We start from the raw sequence: 19660 nt of genomic DNA, 5'->3' as shown, positions 1-19660 counted from the left end.
TTCATTTGGTGTACATCTGTTCAGTAGGTTTTGAAATAACCGCATTTGAAAAATGGGCTGGGTATTCATCAAAGATTTACAATTTAGGAAAACGTAGGCTTTAAAACTCACTAGCAAGAAATCGGAGAATTCTCTCAATTTCACTGGCCCGAATTATTTTTCATCCTGCCACCTTGAAATTCTCAAATTCAGCCAAACTCATGTGTTTCGCACTGTGGAAAATAAAATCACATAGAAATGGGAAGACCTAATGACCGCTTCTAGGTCATAAAGGGGAAGAAGGGTAGAAAGGTCCCCATAGGATCTGAAAAAAGAGCACAAAGATGTTTTGACCGAGGACCTCGCCTCAAAGAAAATAATTGAAAAACGTAAACACAGTTGAAGTGCTGTTTTGGTTCCAGATAAAAACCTAAAACCCCATGGAATTCAACAGTTATGACCCGCTACAAAATCCAAAACTTGCACCCCAACAAAATCATAACTCACCCTCAAATAGGATAGGTGTTTTTGGCTGTGAAGTGGAACCATAACCATGTTTTAAGTGTGTTTTTTCCGTTTATTTCTCCATTTGATCACGTGATTGTTACAGTGTTGCACTAACTGAAAAACAACATTATAATGTAGAGTGAGGGGTGTTACACAAATGACAACAGTTTAGATTTCAAGTGCGGATAAGCTTTTCCTGGTCCTCAAATCGCCAAAGACATGGAGTTGAGTGTTGTTTAAGTATGAATGAATAAATTAAACACTATTTGTAGATCGTGAGCTCTCACCTAGAAGGTTACCTTGGCACTAGAGCTGTACTGTAGATTCAGAATAAAAAAAATGTTAAAGAGGATACATACTAAGGTGCCTGAGGATTACCAAGATTGTACAAATAAAAAGGTTTTAAGTGATTTTCTGAAGCACAGATACTTATTTTTCCTCGAATTTATAGTGGCAAAGAGTTCCAATTTGCTGCTAAGACTCAAAATGATCCCCCACCTAATCTGGCACTCTTAAAAGATGGTGGTCTCAGAAGGTTTCTACCTGAGGAGGGAAGGTGTTGCAGAGTTATAATGTTCAAAGAGAAGGCAGGAGTTGAAAAGAATGATACACTATGCACATGACTTTCAGTGTAGTTAACGTGCCAAAACTGGTAACCAGTGTAGCGTGTATATGTTAAATGTGGAAAATATTGGAAGTTAGTAGCATGGCTGCATGTTGCATGTGCACCAGACCGTCGGTGAGGATTTTAGCAAGACCTAGGTGAAGTGAATTGCAATAGTTTAGGTGGGATAAAATTCCTGCTTCAACAATAAGTTGATAAGAAGTTTGATCCAAGAAAGGGCTGATTGTTTTCGAAGCCAAAACCGTAGGCTTTCTGACTGCAGATGTCGGGAGCAAGGAAGAAAAGTTAGATGCTGCACTATTAGCACAGGCCTTCCTCGTGCCCCTTGTTTATGCTAATAAAAAAATAATTTCCTCATTGTCTACATAAGAGTCGGGTATTAGCTGAAACTCGCCCAGCATGTATTAATCCTTCTGCCCAGATGTACGTGCTGTGTGTATTGTACGCATGGAAAACAAAAGAACACGATCTTATGGATTTGCAACTGTTTAACAATGGTTGTTGTCTTGAATAAGTTAAGTCTTTACAAATAGCTCATCGTCTCTGTTCACTTGTTGCCACACAGAATGTGGGCAAGGACCCAAAGACAAAGAAAGAGACCGGTTATTTTTAGCCCCAGGGTTCAGAAGCCCTGAATAAATCCCACAGCTGTCATGGTACAGAATGTTCTAATTACTTATGAGTTATGTAACTGTCAGTTTAAAGAAATGGGAGCCCCTTTGTGTGGGGGCGTCCAGAAAAGCAAACATTAGAACTTTTGAAAATAAAAAATATATATAATAAACTCAAAATCTGAGCCATTTTGAGGACAGACCTGTTGAGCTCTTTCAGAAATATGCACGCAAGATAAGCATTTCATCACAGCGATGTTATTTAGGCCAAGGTCAAATAAGGAGAGGGTGTGATGCAGTGCTCGGGAACCGGTATGAGACCAGGAAGTTGGTGGTTTCGGTTACGTCTCGGCCTCTTATTGCACCAGCTGATTGAGAATAAACGATTTCCCTTTCCATGCATCAGAAAATGACTCGTAAACTGAAACAGGTAAGAAATGGTTACATTAGCAGCATGTACCATCCCATATAATTATCTGCCCCTTCACGTTATTTTCCAAACAGCACAACAAATGTGTTATTTAAAACTCCGAAATACAATGGCCACCGAGGAAATCTTCAGTATAGGAACAGAGGCTCTGATTGCTGTACAATATAATTGCTCGATCGCTAACACCGTAGTGAATATATGCAAGGTCAAACATCATTAACAATGTCAAAAAACAAGCATTGGCAAAGCCAAATGAGTGGCTTTAATGTGCCAAGAAATGTAAATGCAGACATCCACAAATGATGTTCATCGCATTATAGCCTACCTTAATGGTTTTGCCAATGTTGTGGAAAAAGTAGCAAAACCATGATTGCTTTCTTTAAAGTATGCCTTCAGAAGACAAAGAACGGAATGTGACAACAGTGGGGTGACTACAGGAACGTTCCAGATATAAATAATGGTTATTTGCGCATTCCAATGAAAGCACTTTCGAGGAGGTATGATGATATACTTAACAGGCAACAGCGTGACGCGAGACAGTGATACTCCTCTGGGTGAAGGCGACATTTAAAGGTTTGGTAAAAACACACGGCAAGCAAGCAATAATGTAAAGTATGAGCCCAAAGGGCCACTACCACTCACACTAAGACTTTGTTAACCTTTCCAGCATTTGCAAGGGGTAGGGACCGAACAGAAATTCCTTCACTGATACAGGAGAGGATGGGAGGGAGTGAAAAATACAATGCACCCATCAGTCCCCTTTCTCATGAAACTTTTATAAAAAGGTCTGTTCATCTAGCAATTAAATGATATCAGCAGCATGTCCTTTGTGCTGGTGCTTGTAGCGGTTTTCAGAGTAGCTGAGATGAGCAGAGCTGCCATCTTTCGTGCTAGTGTGGCCTCTATACTTTCTGTCGGATACACGCATGACTGGTTTTCCTCAAACCTAATGGTTTCTTCTTCAACTGATGGTGCCCAAACCCAGTCCTTACTATAACTCATGACCCTCATCTATACAGCTTCATATAACCAGTCAATCAAATAGGGCCACAATTTACCATTAGTTCACTGTGAACTGGGTTTTGTGTAAAAATGCCACTGCTTCCAATTTAAAAATTAAACGAAAAATAAAGAGTAGCCTTGCTAAGAACGCCTGGAAATACCGCCTTGAAAGCAGATCACACTTGGTATTATGTGCTGGAAGATCCTATTAAAGCATGGAACGGCTGCTGAGAAGTCCCACGGATATAATATCAGCACTGATTCGAAGTGCCAGAAAAGACTTGCCAAATGTGTAAAGTCCAGCTTAGAAGTGCTGGCAGTGCCCCATTAAAAGCTTAGCAGTCATTAAAACACAGATGATCTGCCAGGACTGTCCCTGTGAAATTCTCTGCTTGCCTTTTGGCTAGCCAGGAGAACAGGGTATGAAACTGATATATCTGTGGAATTTGCCCACTTCAAGAAGCTTTCAAATTGCACCAATTAAAGCAGTACATTTTTATCAAAATACATTCAGCAGAGCAGGATCACTGAGCACTTTGGCCTGCACCCTCTAGAAATTTCAAGGGTGCTTGTATCTTCAGAAATATGCCCAGTGTTTGCACAGAGGTGATCTGGCAATTATAAAATGTTACTAATAGTTTTATTGGGTGGGAAAGTAATTTGTTAAGAATTGATTTTTCCCAAAAAAAGTATCCAACAGAGGTCAACAATAAAAGAGGGAACTCTATGGCTAGATCAGCTATACTGAGCCTGTATACCTCAGAGGCAACTGAAAGCTCCATGAGCAACTGCTGAGTACCTCCTTTTCATACTTTGACGTTTTGGGTTAGCGAGACTGAAGTCATGGCTTCTTCTTGGAGGGTAATATGGGCTACAACATTTGGATTCAGCCAATCCTTGGATCACTCACAATAAGGAGAATGCTGAGGCACTTTTCTTTTGCCTTAGAAAAAGAGGAAATATTTTAAATTATGCTAAAAAACACTAAGGGCCTCATTACAAGTCTGGAAGTCTAAAGACTGCCAGACTCGTGGTGGCAGTCGGCCCTCCACACTCCTGCGGTCTGACCACCGGATAATGACCCTGGCGGTCAGACAGCCGCCACCACCAGGAACAATGTTCCCAACAGGGTGGTGGCGGTCGAAGTCGTGGTCAGCCACGGCAGCGCTGAGTTAAGCACTGCCGTGCTGATCATGACTCTCCTTTCCACAAACCTTTTCATGGCTACGGCAGACAGTGCGCATTCTGAGGATGCTGGGGGACCCCTCTGTTTGACGGCATAGACCTTAGCTCCACAAGGAGCCGAGGCCAATGAGCCACAGTGTTTCCACTGGGCTGACCGGCGGAGGTTTCTGACAGTCAGCCCAGTGGAAACATCATAATAGGGCTTCGGGTTAGACCGCCAGCGGTGCAGCATTCTCCTCCCCGGGGCTGGCGGTCGGCCCACCAACCTCATAATGAGGCCCTAAATAACATGTGATGGTCCAGTTGCAATAATGATAAATCTGAATCAGATTTTGCTGATACTGTTTGTCATAAAGCTATGCGGAAGAGTCTACATATGGGTAAGGTGGGTACATATCTTTGCAAGGAATGTGAATTGGGAAAAGTGCAGTGTTAGGTTTGTCAGAAGGGCAGAAATGTTCAAAGTTCAGTCTTACTCAATTTGTTGGTGTGACAATAGTGCTTCAGCAGAGGGAGAACAGAGTAACATGGTGGTCCGGCTTCAGTGTAATAGCTGAGGGGGCTAAATGCAGACCAGGAGTGCCTGATGCTCTGTGAACTCAGCAGGCTGTGGAGGGTTGGGCACTGAGGCAGGTTACAGTGGACTTCTCTTGGAAATCAGCACATGAGCCCGGGTGACTCACAGGACTTTGGCTGCCAATGGGGGTGAGGGGCCGGTTTGGGAAAAGGATAAATCACAGGATAGGTAACTCAGGTGCATGGGCTCTAACAAAGGAGAAGAACACTCATCAGGTGGTAGCATGTAAAGCTGTTCTGCAATGTGGAGACAGGAGAGAGGCCACTAGTGGATGGCTTTGAAGTTGCTTATCTCTGCCTCCACATCACTCAAGTTAGCAGGTGTTTTGTTCTCAACAAGGTAGGGCTTTGCTCTGTTAATACAAGGGAATATTTGGGTGGCACTTGGAAACATGGACATTTTGCCATTGTGTACAAACTCCATGAGGTGAAGATCATTAGAGCAGCAGGTTTGCTCAATTGGACCTGAATTTTTTAGCTGTACTGAGGCAGTCTCTTTGTAGTCTCTACATCAGGCTGCAGTAGGAGCAAGATATTTCCTCAGTCTTCGAGTATGCTCCCCAGTTCTTCAGGAAAGATAACTGAAATGTATTTGTATTAATCTTAGCTTTTCTCTGGACAGGTGTGTATATCTCTATTGAGTAAAAAGGTAAACTTGTGAAAAAGATGAAGAGGGGAGCTTACATCCAAAACCAGTAATAACTGGGCTAGAGTTAATTGACCACTCAAATTAAAAGTTAGCCCCAAACCATTAAAGGGATCCGATCATTCAAAAGTGTATTTCCTCAAGGTGTGATAAAGCGCCATGGTAACTAACTATCAAGGTGAATAATCATTCTGATTTTGCATACTGATGCCAGACTACTTCAGTGCAATATGAAGTTGTAGCTCGGATCTGGTTTCTTAGGAAGAGTAGAACACAAGAAGCAGGAGACGGGCAGTTAGATGTGCAGTTGGGTAGAGATCTTGGCCACATGTTTTGTTCAGGTATTGTGCCTTTTAGAATTGCCACACTTGATCCAGGAAAGTTTAAAACATATGGTTCTTTTTGCTCCAATGAAGTGTACCTACTTTCCAACCAGACACAAACTTGGCTTTACAATGACATCTGCAAAGACTGAGTAAAGGAGTACTGTAGGGAAAGTGCTTACAGCCGAGCTAAGACTACAAAGTTAAGGGCTACATAAATCCGGGGGACCTGCAGCATGATGGTATGCCGCCTCTCATGTACCCAAGCGCTACTAACGCACACCACTTATAATTGATGGAGTTAGGGTTCCGATTCATTAGAGGCTGACTAGATATAAAGAGGGACAGCAAGTAGGTATTCTCGTCATTGCAGGCAAAAAGGCACACACCCCACCACTAGTAATTTGATGCAGACAACCAGGTGGCAACTATTAGTCAGGTAATGGACTGGTTGTGTGTACTCGGTTGGTGGGCAACAGACAGACAAAACCATATACAGCATTTATCAGGGGGACTTTTGACATAAATCCCCTGCATAGGAAAACAGGCCGGGTCAGTGAGAATGAGGATGAAATGAGCAGGATTTGCATGCCTGATGCACCACTGGTTTTCAACTCTGTATGCATAATTTTGTTCCAAGAAATAAGGCAACAAAAAGGCAGGTAATCAAACTAAAAGGTGAGTCATCTAAATGATGCTAGTTGCTTTGAGCCGTTGCCCAATCTGTTAAAAGAGCAGTGTGTGTGTGTGTGCGTGATCCCCACAAATGAAGGATGAAAAGAGAACGTACAGCCTAGAATACCTCTGCACAAACTCTGAAATTATCCGAGACAATGAAAAACTCCGCAGCTCAGTAGCACAGCTTCCGTTACCCTTTCCGTGGCATGACCACAATGAGCGCTCGCATGACTCGCTTGAAAGGCAAACCTGTGCACGTGCAGTGGACGTATTAAGGACACAAACTGAAAGGGTCACACTTTATGAGTCAGAGCACCGTGCAGGCTGCAGTAAGCGGCAGGGGTACGTTTGAGGTAACTGTATGCATCAGATCAAACTCGAACCCTTAAGTAACTGGTTTCTGCAAACAAGTGGTAGGTACGCCACAATATGAAATTCTTAAATTAAGGAATGGCATAATAGAAATGAAAAACATTAACTAAAGTGCAGACTTCAGTTTAATTTTAACTACAAATTAGGCTCCATTTACACTAACTTATGATTTAAAATAGTTGGAAGCTATAGATATGAGCAACTGTGACAAAATCAATTACAAAGTAACATCAGATTTTTCTTGCTACGCACACGTCTTTGATATAACCCTTTCTAAAAGACAAATTAACTGTCCTGCAATGACTGATAAACAGTACATTTTAATACACAAAAACCTGCTTATCTAAACGTTGATGTTATTTTACTGGCATTTTCGAATCTTGGAATTTTGGGTGCCCCTCCCGCCACCAAGGATAATCTGACTTTTCAACGACAAAAACCATGGTGGTCTCGTGCCATTGTTCGGTCACTGACAATCAGACTGTTCACATGTGGTAATCAGTGATGCTTGGCGCAGGTTCGCTGGCACGAAAAAAGGAGCCTGAGCTTGGTCTATGTTGGGCTCTGTTTCTGGGTACCTAAGTCTCAGGACTTTGACATTTACCAACTCCCATGATAAACAGTGGTCCATTGCCACGCAGGTTCATTTGGGTTATGTCGTTTTGCAGCAGCATTGTCATCACATTTGTTAAGGGTAATTTGACCCACAAAACACCAAGTAAATATCAAGCAAATACATAAATTAATAAATATCCCTTATAAACTCTGATAAATAAAAAGACTATAAGTACAAAGAAACCCTATAAACGTTCTTAAAGCACACACCGGCCTCTTGTGCGGACACCAAATGTAGCCTATAAAGAATGTTTTCGGCTTATTGGTGGCAATTCCTTTCTATCGACCATGCTTGGAGTAGGTCCCTGGGAACAATGACGTCCTTGTTGGGAATGCTGAAGTACAGACAAGTCTAAAGGCTGTCAAGCAACTTCGTGTCCCCAGCTTTCTAAATATCGGAATAAACAATGTCTTTCTACGCTTCCGAGATAGAGGACAAAACAAATTAAAGTGCATCACAGTTTCAGTTGATTTACACTGCAACAGCCATTCGAAGAATATCATTTATAACTTGACAAGCTTGTTAAAACGTTATATATGAACGCTGACAATGATCCTAGCACATTTTACGGCAGTAAGTGGCAGTATTACATCTGGTAGGTCCCGACAGTCAATACATCATTTTTGTGCAATAGAAAATTATCAGATAAGCTGCTACTAGACGCTCTGTAAAATTTTCTGGTACATTCTAGTCTAGTAGATTTTATTGATGGTGTTTACCTTGAAGATCTTGTTTAGACCAAACGTGCCAAACCTAATGACCTCAAAGTGGCTTAAACATATGCTAGCCACCGTAAATCCCTAGCACTCATAATAGTCAAATGCTTCTAAGAGCAGCTCCATAATGCAACAAAATGTCATTAGACCAAAGTCTACACGAGAAGAGCTACAAAATCATTCATCACTGATAATATGGTGCTGTATTCTGTATGCATTGTGTTACAATTTAATAGAATGTTGTGCACTCATATCCACGTGACGCTTGCAGCACCATTTCCAGCCAGAGCAGTGCTCACAATTACTGTATCAGTCATAGTTTCGACTATCACTGCAAGATAGTGAAGGCTATTTGAATACGGTGGATTAATGTTTCTGCATTGCGGGGAATGAAGCTTCACCATTCATGCACTGCAATGAAAACCCTCCTTCAACAGCACAAGAACTGCAATGAAAGCACTCCTTCAGCAGCACAAGAACTGCAATGAAAGCACTCCTTCAGCAGCACAAGAACTGCAATGAAAGCACTCCTTTAGCAGTGCAAGAATGGATTAACTTCTTTCTTGAAAGAATACACACATAAGCACCACTGCACCAAGGCACAGAAAGCAATTCATCATAGTGGGCATGTTCATTAAAGTGAGAGGTTTCACACAGAACATGTGCAGAAATCCTGCAGATGCCACTTCTGGATAAAGGCATAGTGTGCATGACTCAGTGGCATACTGTGTTTAGATGATTTCTTTGAGGCACAGGGGAAGCCACTCTACAAGTAGAGTTCTGCTTGCCCGTCTGCTTTCATTGCAGGTAATGTCCATAAGCACGACCTCTAATGACAAGAATCCTTGAATGTCTGAGAAGCCTATGGCTGCAAGCCTCTACCCTAAGGGACTATGTGGCTACAGTAGAGGAGTTGGCGCATTTCATCCATTTCAATTGACGTGGGCCCTGAAGCCCGGTAGGGTCCCAGCGCCAGGAATGATCATAGTTGCACCAGCAGATGGAGAAAGCCTGCAGTGCTAGCACAGAAGGCTCCCAAAGTCAAATTCGTCAACAGGTAATGGTTTTATGATGCTGAAGGAGCCTCAGAGATGTGATGAGGGTTCAGCTGAAATTCACTGTGCTTTATCATGGGCTCCTCACTATAACCCATTAACAACTGCATTTCAAAAGAAATCACCTATCTTACAACCTAAATTGCTTGAAAAGAAATTCAACTGCAAACAAAATCACAAACTGACACCCTTTATCTTCAAAGCTGTAGCATCTTTCAAACAGTGCACTTGCTTATTATGTTACAAAAAATACGTCCATAGTTTGTTCGCAATGCAAACTTCTATACTTACTTCTAACCGAAATGTTTCATAGCAAGCTTCATCGGGGACTTATTGTACAACTTACAATTGCAGAGGACTTTTACCAGTCCAAGTGTTAGGATGTATGTTTTAATGATAACTAAAGGCAGTGCATGCGACTGCCATACAGTCATTTTTAACTGTACTTACAATGTTGCAGAGATTTCAAGTTGATATTTGTCAGGAGTATTTTTTGCCTTCACTTTCTGGTACTTGTAGCTCTGTATTTTAAGAAGCAAAACTACAAGCACCATAAGGAATGGTTTCTTGCCTATAATCCTAGGTCTCTCTCAGGGAAATCTCCATTTAAATCATAAGCAATCCTCCCTCCTACTACAACACAATTCACGCTAGAATGATCCAGGATGGAGAAGTACACTGGATAACATTAAAGAGTAAGGATTTAAGCTGTGGTGAGAATTCTATGCTGGAGTCTTCTTGTTTGGGATTATCAACTTTATACTAATCTTGACTGGAATGTGAACTCTATACTGGAGTCACCTTGTTTGGGATTATGAACTATATGCTGGAGTCATACAAACTCTATTATACAGACTTTTCTACTTCACTTGATTTGCATATGGTACTGATGTACTGTCAGTGGTGGGGAAGTGCATCCATATTGCCAGAAGCGACAGTGTGATATTACCATGTATTCATTATGTTACAGATTATGAACCATGTTTATTAAGGATAATTAAAACCATAGTTTTAACTTCTTTCAGCTTCAGGAAACCAAAGTGTTGTCAGCAACCGCAGAGAGTAAATTATGCTGAGATCATTATGAGGTATATAATTTGACACAGTAAACCAGTGAATTATATCCCTTTTGGCCAAACGTAAAAAAAAATTCTCTTCTTGTAGATATCCAGGTCTCTACAGCACTCTCACTCACACGCTCTCTCTCGTGTAAAAATTGTGTTAATAGATTAGACATGCAAGTGGATTTCAAACTGAAATGTAATCTGAATTACTACATTGTTACTGGTCTTTCAGGACACTCCTTGGAGCCCTTTCATATTAGGGCAGGGAACAGTCAACAAGTTAGACTATTTGTCTAGTAAGATGCTCTAAAGTGTGATTTGGAAGGATGAAATGGACCAAGTGTCAAATCAATGCTTAATTAATTGATGTTGTTGTCTTCATTTCATTTCCAGGAGTACTTTCCTTATATAAAGCACCATTCAACATCTATCTCAAAGTTACTTCGATATCTACAGTTAGTCATTAACCCAAAGGTACAATTTGAATTGAAAATGTGCATAAGGGTTAATGTACTACTCCTTTAAACTTAAGTTTTAATGGCCTCATTCTTCAAGCTCCATACAAGTGTAAATTAGACTTATGCCTACAAGTAGCTTTATTTACTGGCACAAATACACTTTTTAATTAAAAAAAGATGGCTTTGAAATCCTAATTGGATTTACTTGCACACAGGTTTTCCTGCCCATGGACGTCTCTGAACACAAAAAACAAATTACGTTGGTGGGTATTCACAAGCAATTCTTCCATTTCTTCCCATCCTGGAATTGGTTGGAGATGCATTCCTGCGTAGGACATTAATAAATCACTTTCCACAGTTTGAAGGAGAAGGGAACACATCCCACCCTTGAAAAACTGGTGGGGGTGTTTGGAAATCTTCTCCCAATAGAACAAGCACTGGCAAAGCCAATAAGTCTCTTTAATCCAAGAGCTATAGGCATTGACATTGTTAATGCATTTGTTTACGGCTCTGGGGCTGGTTTTATTGACATCCCAGCAGTAGTATTCATTCACGGGCAGTGTTCCCCACCAGCTCCCAGACACCCACACTGCAACTTGCGCGATTTCATTTTCGCAAGTGCTTTCACTTGAACCTAAAAATATATTTTCAATGCTAACAACATAGAGCCTTGTGGTAAGCTGAGTCATGCATGGTATCTGCTACTTGACACTTCTGATTCCAACAGCAGTTTGCAAGCCAAAAAAAGACTATGTCAGAGCATGAAATACTTCTGGCAATCTAAAGGCAATTAAACAGAGTTCCTGCTGAACTCCTAATACAAAGGAAAACATTGCGTTCTGGCTAACGGATGAAGTGCCTCTAATGAAAACAAGAGGTCTGTGCACATTGGAATGTTACCCGGCCAAGTCAAGATAAGGGCTGAGAGCTCTCTGTGGAGCATGCTATCACATACCAGCTCCTCTAACTCTCTTGCATATAAAAGGACAGAGGCATCCGGGGCACAGCAATGGTGCTTCCATGCAAATTAAAACTAGGTGAGGTGACTCTGAAAACCTCTGGTAGCAGTTTCTCCAGCAGTTGTGTACAAACAAACGAATGCAGCTACCCTTGCGTCCACTGCAACATGTTTGTGCAGAATGAAAGCAAGGGGAGAGGACGACAAAACACTAAAAGGCGATAAATGAACAAGCAGGCGGCCTGAGGAGGGGGTAGGTTGCTGTCCATGGGCACCAAACACCCTAGAAGCAAGCAGAAAGGAGTCCAAAGTGCTGCAGGAGTTTGTGAGGAGGAGCAGGGGACGTGTGAGGTGCATGGCTGCTAGGATCAGAGCAGCCTGTGTGCCATGTGCACTCAAGGATGACAAGGCAGGAAAACAAATGCGAAAAAAGGGTAACATGAGTAGGGCAAGCAGGCGGCATGAGGAGGAAGGAGGTGGCCATCCACTTGGGCACCAAAAATCCTATAAGCAAGGAGACACGGGGCACAGAAAATTATTGGTCAAACATATGCACTCGCAAGGTGCACAAAATAAATAAAAAAGTAGTCCTGAAACAATGCCTTAAAATGGCTGCTCCATATGTTTAGGAGTAATTGATCACTGCTCTTGGGGAGGGCTAAACCCTGGAAGAGGCATGATGCATGCATGCCATGGACAAGTGGGGAGAACGAATAATGGGGCAACAAGGGAGCCAGAAAATGGCAAGCCTATGGGCTGGCTGAAGCCCACAAAGTACATACAACAGGTAACTTTTCGAGACGGTGCATGCACACTGTCTAGAGTAGAGACCTAAAGATAGTTTCCCCAAGATGGGGAAAAGAAAGGAAAAATTTGCAAGTTTATTATTATTTTTTCGTAACAGAACATATACACCTACATTCTTAAATGGCAAAAAATAATTCACAAACATTTTACAGGAATACATGGTAAAGTTGCAACTTGAGCAGATTTCCACTTCTTACATGGAAAAGATTTCTGGATTCCTAAAAAGAGTAAATCGTCACCCACAAGAGGTTGTAAGCATCCAGAAGTAGATTTACTAATTTCAGGGGCACTAATAGTTGTAAGGTCTGAAAATTCAACCTATACCATACAGTAGTCACTGTTTTATACTAAATCAAATCAGCAATATGGACATGTGTCCCAGCCTCGAAAAAGGTCAGTAAAACTATATGCACTCTAAAAAAAAAATCGCTGCTACTAAATTTGAAAAAAAGAGAAAAACATATGGCAAATTGCAGGCCTAATTAAATGTAAGAAACATTTACTTGCATGGCCACTCCTGGGCTTTAAAAATGGTAATTATTCTGGCTAAAGATTTGTGGGCAGAATATAGGAGTCTGCCTTAGCTACAACATTAATCATGGCACCTGGGATGTTTTCACAGAATCAAATGTTTGCTGATCCCATTGAAAATAGTTGCAGCACTTTTTAATTTCCAACCTAACAAATAGCTTTTTCACCACACTTCATTCAAGGGAGTAAGAGCCAGATGTGCAAAGCATTTGTCTGGCCGCAAAGAGCCCGATTCAGGCCATTTACAACCAGAAACATGCATTTTCAGGTGTACAAAATGCAAAATACAATTCAGTAATTGTTATCTGAATCACAATTTACATTTGCGATTCCTTATCTGGAAAGGGCATGTTTTGGGCGATCCTTCCAAATACTGAATTGGTATGGTATGCATTACTGTTTTGAGATGAAATTCTGATCGCAAAACAGTAATACTTAACCACCATTTTAAAAGTGGTGGCCCATTACAAATGGGAAGGGGTCCCCATTTGGGACCACTGCCTACTTTTTAACAATTAAACTTCAAAGTTTAATTTTTTTCAACCTGATTTCCCATCCCTGTGAGGTAATGGGTTGCAAAGTGTAACATACCTCACTGATATTCATGAGGAAGGTCTATTTGCGACCCACCAGGAATTGCTGATGAAACTCAAAAGAGTGCCATACATTAGGAATAGCAATTTCCTAATTGCGACTCACAGGAAATCACTATTAGGAAATCACAATCCGTATTTTCCTATATCTGGCACACAAAAAAATACACAAAAAAAGTTGTAAATCTCTAGTGCATTAATTTGCACCTCAACAAAGTGTACATTTAGGACTATTTCGTGCTTTATAAGACCATTAGGCGTACACTACCGAAAGTACTGAATTTGAATAATTTTCAAGGTAACACCTGTTTATACCTCAGATGCTGGGTTCAGGTAAATGTAAAATTTCACACTTATTTGAGCTGATTTCTTCACAAGGAATGTAACTGACCTAAAGAAAATATCAGTTCCCGCACTCATCATTAAAATAAGCATTGGCAAAGCCAGTAGGTCTCGCCTATATGACCTATTACCTTTGCCAATGTTTTGCATCAATGTTTCTGTGTAGCTTAACTAATAAAATGATGATGAAACAGCCACAGCATCACTTTGTAGGCAAGTGTGTGTATTTAACATGCATATAAGACCCTACAGAAGGACATACTTTGTTTTTTAATTTACTGATCTGAGAGGGGATAAAAATAGCACAAAAGAACTCTGAAAAAAAATTAAACAGATTTGCAGATTGAGGAGGCGATGGGGAGGTGAGACTACACAGTGCGAAAAGCAGGTGGGAGGAGATGCAAAACAGCAGGCGTAGAAGACACGGGGGAAAGAACAACGTGGAGCAGATGGGGGGAGAAGCACACAGGTAAGAGGCAGCAACACAAGTGTGGGTAGATGAAAGCACATGGGCAAGACAGAGTACAATTTGGAGTGAGTAGAAAAGCACACAAGGAAGACAGCTCGAAAAAAGCTTGGACTCTCATGGGATGCGTTAATAAAAAGAAACAAGCATTGGCAAAGCTAATCGGGCTATTGGCTTTGTCAACGTCTCATAGACAAGGTTGTACAGCATAACAGTTGCCGTGCAGCATAGTTGAAAGGTAGGAAAAACAAGCACTATCATGCGGCCAGCGCTGACTACAAGGGGCCATGATCTGCTTTCTTGGTATGAGATTATTCTCTTCCATGAAAAAAAAAAATAAGAAACAAATGAAAATAAACTCTTGGCTGTAAACGTAACTAGGCAAAAATGTAAAATACATATTTTTTTTTTTTTTTTTTTTTAAATGGGGCAAGATTTGTAAGCCAAAGGTTGAGGGTGCTAGGCAAAACACAAATTATGCAAGAACAACAAAAATAAATGATATTTACCACCGATGAATGGGTGCGGGGGCTGTAATCGACTTTGAATGGTCTGAAGTTGTCAAAATCGAGAAAGATCTTTGCATGGGTGCAATGTCTGCGACTCACAAATACATAAAAGGAATTCAAGGAAAAAATACTCACTTGTTTAATTATTTTACCTCCAAGAGCTGAAGTTCGCCATGCTAGCCTGCATGAAGACAGCACCAAACAAGCCATACAGAGCAGGAAGCATTTTTGTTCAAACAAAAACAGAACTAAAGGATTTTTTGGGAAAGTCTGGGAGGTTATACTCCTGCATGGTGAGCTGGCTGACTGTTCTGCAACTGCCAATGAATTACGGCTATTTATTGAAGCCTTCTCCTTCTCACATACATTAACTGCCCTGGACATCTTTCTTTGTATCCATTTCCCCCAAAAAACGGCCCCTTTTCAATTCACATCCGAATTATTCAGCAAAAAGAGGAAGTAAAGCTGGTGACTACAGAGAAGCAAGGAAATAAGCGTGATGATGGAGCCAACAAATGGTAAGCAACAGGCTGCTCTAAGCCCCCAATAAGTAAACAAAATGTCTTCCGAGCAACCGTGCATACGCTGGCTCAGCTGTGATCTAAAGTATAGGGCGGGAGGGTGGGCTGGGAAGGGACAAACTGCCAAAGAGGTAAAGGTGCTCACCAAACATACTGAAGGGAATAAACAACTACCAGTGACGTTAAACCATTTAGGGGTGCTAGGTCGAAAGAAAGAGAATGTTTAAGGAGGGAGCAGGAATGTGTCCTGGCTGAAGTCAAACAGCCTTTACCATGCAACCTTTTTACCACACAAGACCTTTAGCATGCAGTTTTTATCATGGAGGTAAGTACCACACAGACAAGTATTTGTTCCGTTACTATGCAGTACTTTGCCTCGCAGATAAGTATTTTTTTTAATAGCATACTTTTTTTTGTTATTTAATAAAGTGATTTTAAGGTTCAGGGGTGGTTAGAGGTAAAGGGAGGTAAGAGTGATTTTAGGGTATAGGTGTGGGTCGAGGTAAAGTGATGATAGGGTGATTTTTGGGTTTAGGAGTGGGTAGAAGTAAAGAGAGATATGGGTGATTTTTCATTTCTGGAAAGTAGTAAGGGCTATTTTAGTTTTCAGGATGGGTAGAGGCAAAGGAATGAAAGCGTGATTTTAGCGTCCAGGACGGTTAGAGGTATAGGGAGGTAAGGGTTTAGGAAGATGTAAAGGGAGTTAAGTGTGAATCTGGGGTTTCGGGTGAGTAGAGGAAAAGGGAGATAAAGGTGAATTTAGGGTTCGGAGTGGGCAGAGGTAAATGGAGTTGAGGATAATATTAGGGTTCGGGATGGTAAGAGGTAAAGGGAGGTAAGGGTGATTTTAGGGCTGAGGAATGGGTAGAGGTAAAGGGAAGTAAGGGTGATAATAAGGGTTTCGAGATGGGTAGAGATAAAGGGAGGTAAAGATAATTTTTAGGGTTGGGGATGGGTAGAGGTAAAGTGAGGTAAGGCTGATTTTTATGGTTTATAGGCAGGTAGAGGTAAGGGCATATTTAGTGTTCATGGAAGGTATAGTTAAAGGAAGGTAAATGTGAGTTTGCTGTTTGGGTGTGGGTAAAGGGAGGTAAGGCTAAATTTAGGTTTTAGAGGTAGGTTGAGGTAAAGGAAAATACTGGTGATTTTAGTGTTAGGTGTGGGTATAGTTTAAGGGAGGTAAATGTGATGTCAGGGATTAGGAGTGGTAAAGGGAGTTAAGGGAGATTTTAGAGTTCGGGGATGGTTGGAGGTGAACGAAACATAAACCTTGCGAAAACACTTGCTGTTTGATGATGAATACAACATCCTCTAATATAAATAAATGTGACACAGCGGCAAACGTTAATTCATAAGAACACAAGCTGTATGGCAACAGTCTTAAGTATGTTTACAGCTTCATTATAAATAAAAGCAACAGACAGACACAATAGATGATTCAGAAATTGGTCACATGAGATAAAGGTTTGTTACAGCTAGCTGTCTGCATACAGCTCTTTAAAATACCAGGAAGCATGAGCTTCTTTTTTGATGGTTTCAAGTTGTCTTGGAAGCAAAAGCCAAAAAAGTACAACACTTCGAAAACGGGTAGTGCAGAAGAACACTAATCAGAAATCAATCAGTACTTGGTCCATGCTCTAGGAAAGAAACCAAAATCAGACTGAAACGAACTTAAGCCGACATGCGCTCACCAATGAAAAAGAAGAAAATAAGAGTGACAATGAAAAAAACAAATGGTAAGTTATCGGAGGTCGTAGATTTTTTTTTTTACCCAAGAAACAACAGATGGTCGCAAGAGACAAATGAGCTGTTGCTGTTTACCTAAAAAGTAGGTCCCTAAAAGCAATGAAGGGGGCACAAAAGCCAGACAATCAAAGAGATGGAAAAGAGGCTATGCTCCATTGGAGTGACAAACACAAGATAGACCAGCTGAAATAAGGAAAGCCATTCAATAGAAAGCACACCAATAAGACTGCCAGTAAGACAACCTATGGTAATGGGTCCTGTATGTTCTCGGTAGAGCCCACAATATGTCTTCTATAACCAGAAGCTTGCACTGTCTAGCAGCCTTGACCTAAAGATGGGGGTGTTCCAAGCCCTTTGTCAATTTTTCTGCACCAGGTACTCGAGGTTTGTCTCTAAGCACACTCTTAAAGGTATTGCGAATATTTGAGAATACACACACATTTCCTACTTTGCAGGTATTCCAAATATTTGAATGGCCCATTCCAGACATTCCTCGCTCCCAAGTTACGAATAAAGATGTTTTGCATAATAATTGACATCTGCACAAGCAAAAACCTACACATCCCCACTTTGTGAATCAGGATCCATATTCTTTGTCCAGGCTGGATTTCAGCATTACGCTTTACCTACTGACTGCAGCCAATATAAACAACAATGTAAAACAACTTTGCTGCTGATAGCCGAGACAAGCCATGATTCCATTTCCAGGTTTTTATATTAGATTGTGTGACTTTGTGAATCCGTTTTTCTGAGTGACTGGTACACTGCAGAGGCTTAGAAGAGGTATTTTTTGCTGAAATGTTTACTTGATTTCTCATGCATGTGTTTTAGGTACTGGTTACTACACTTGTTTGACGAGTGGTTGTTTGTCAGAAAGGAACTCCTTTGTCCTCTAAGCATCAGCAAGAAACATGTGTGAGAATGTTCCTGCAAGAACTTTATTGTGGATACGTCTCCCACTGAAAGAAGATTTTTCAGAGAATTCCCCCCACCCCCACAAAAACATAATTCAGTTTAGTATTTTTACCCCAATAAAAAAAATTAAAAAAAACATTTTGCCACCTTTTTTCAAGTTCACAAATTTGATTTAGGTAAAAACAGGCTGGCTTGAGAAAAGGAGAATTTGGATCCCTTATGTTCCACCCACTTTGACCAGCTGGATTAAAAGTATGATTGGTATGGAATGGAATATTCAATGATGAAAATGACTTCTTTTTAGATATTACAGTATCAGTCTCACAGTTGGATTACTAGGTAGCACTGACTGAACGCAAAATGCTAAATGCAGTCTGAATGAGGTAAAGAAACAACCTTGGTGAAAAATATTCCTTTGAAAGCCGCCAATTCAAAATTACTTTGACTGACATCACTGCTCTTAAAGAAAAATGTGAATTAGAGACTGGATATCTGGTTAAATTAAGTCACTGAAAAGTCAATGTTATTATTTTTCAATTTAAAACATCCAGGGAGAGTACACAGCATAACCAGAGGACTTGATAAAGCAACAAAGAAACAATTGGCAAACCACCGGAAAAAACACCAGTGCTTGCTAGGAGGACAGGGGGTCGGCGAAGAATTGCAAACAACAGAATACACTGTATTTGCTGGTGTAGCTAGCATACTTAAATATGCAGGAGGACAACTCACTTGGCAAATGTATGGTATCATGGAATATGTGTAGAAGCAAGAATTAATTCAAGATAACCTCATTGCATTAATCAGAAAGAACATTAGAAATAGTTAACAAAATAGGGCACAAATCATACAATGGTAAAGTAAGTAGTAGTGGGTAAACAATCTTGGAATCAAGGGAACAAGCAGAGGGATGAGCACATTTAGTAACGGCACTTTTAGCAACTGAAATACTCACCAGCAAGTGTGTAATCCATATCAAAACCAAAACATTTGATTTTTTCCATGGCTAAACTTCTGTTTACAAACACCCTATAAAAGGAAAGAACACACTATCAGGCTGAAGAACGTTATAATAAACCACATACAAGGCTACATCTTATGCATTACAAAGGAGCATTGCATTTGACTCTGGCAAATCAAGAAAACCTTTAAGACTTTCCATCATTCATCAATATTTTATGGAATAACATGGGTTTTCATCCCTTTTCAGAAGAAAGGTTGGTAAGGAGAATGAGGAGGCAAACTAAAGATATTCCATCGTAAAAGGTAATTCATAAGTAATTATTCATCCATTTTGGCACCTGAGAGTGTGGTGCTTAATGACACATTCATGCTCAAGGCAAATTTCTAAAACATGCAATGTGTTTAAATATTAACTTAAAGACATTTAATAGTCTCCCCCTTTAATGCACAAAGTCACAGCCTGCAT

General features: G+C 40.7%; 1 protein-coding gene across 4 annotated transcripts in view; it reads right to left on the bottom strand.

The window, feature by feature from the left end:
* The window catches only part of NT5C2 (5'-nucleotidase, cytosolic II), a 338739-nt gene that overhangs the window by 196850 nt on the left and 122229 nt on the right, over positions 1-19660 (bottom strand). For all 4 annotated transcript variants that reach the window (XM_069239484.1, XM_069239485.1, XM_069239486.1 and 1 more), the window contains exon 3: positions 19187-19260. In XM_069239484.1, the coding sequence (XP_069095585.1) occupies positions 19187-19260 (74 nt within the window). The remainder of the gene's footprint in view (positions 1-19186; positions 19261-19660) is intronic.

Source organism: Pleurodeles waltl, chromosome 6 (genome assembly GCF_031143425.1).
Source record: "Pleurodeles waltl isolate 20211129_DDA chromosome 6, aPleWal1.hap1.20221129, whole genome shotgun sequence".
Classification (NCBI taxonomy): Eukaryota; Metazoa; Chordata; class Amphibia; order Caudata; family Salamandridae; genus Pleurodeles; species Pleurodeles waltl.
This window is presented reverse-complemented; position numbering and strand designations above follow the sequence as displayed.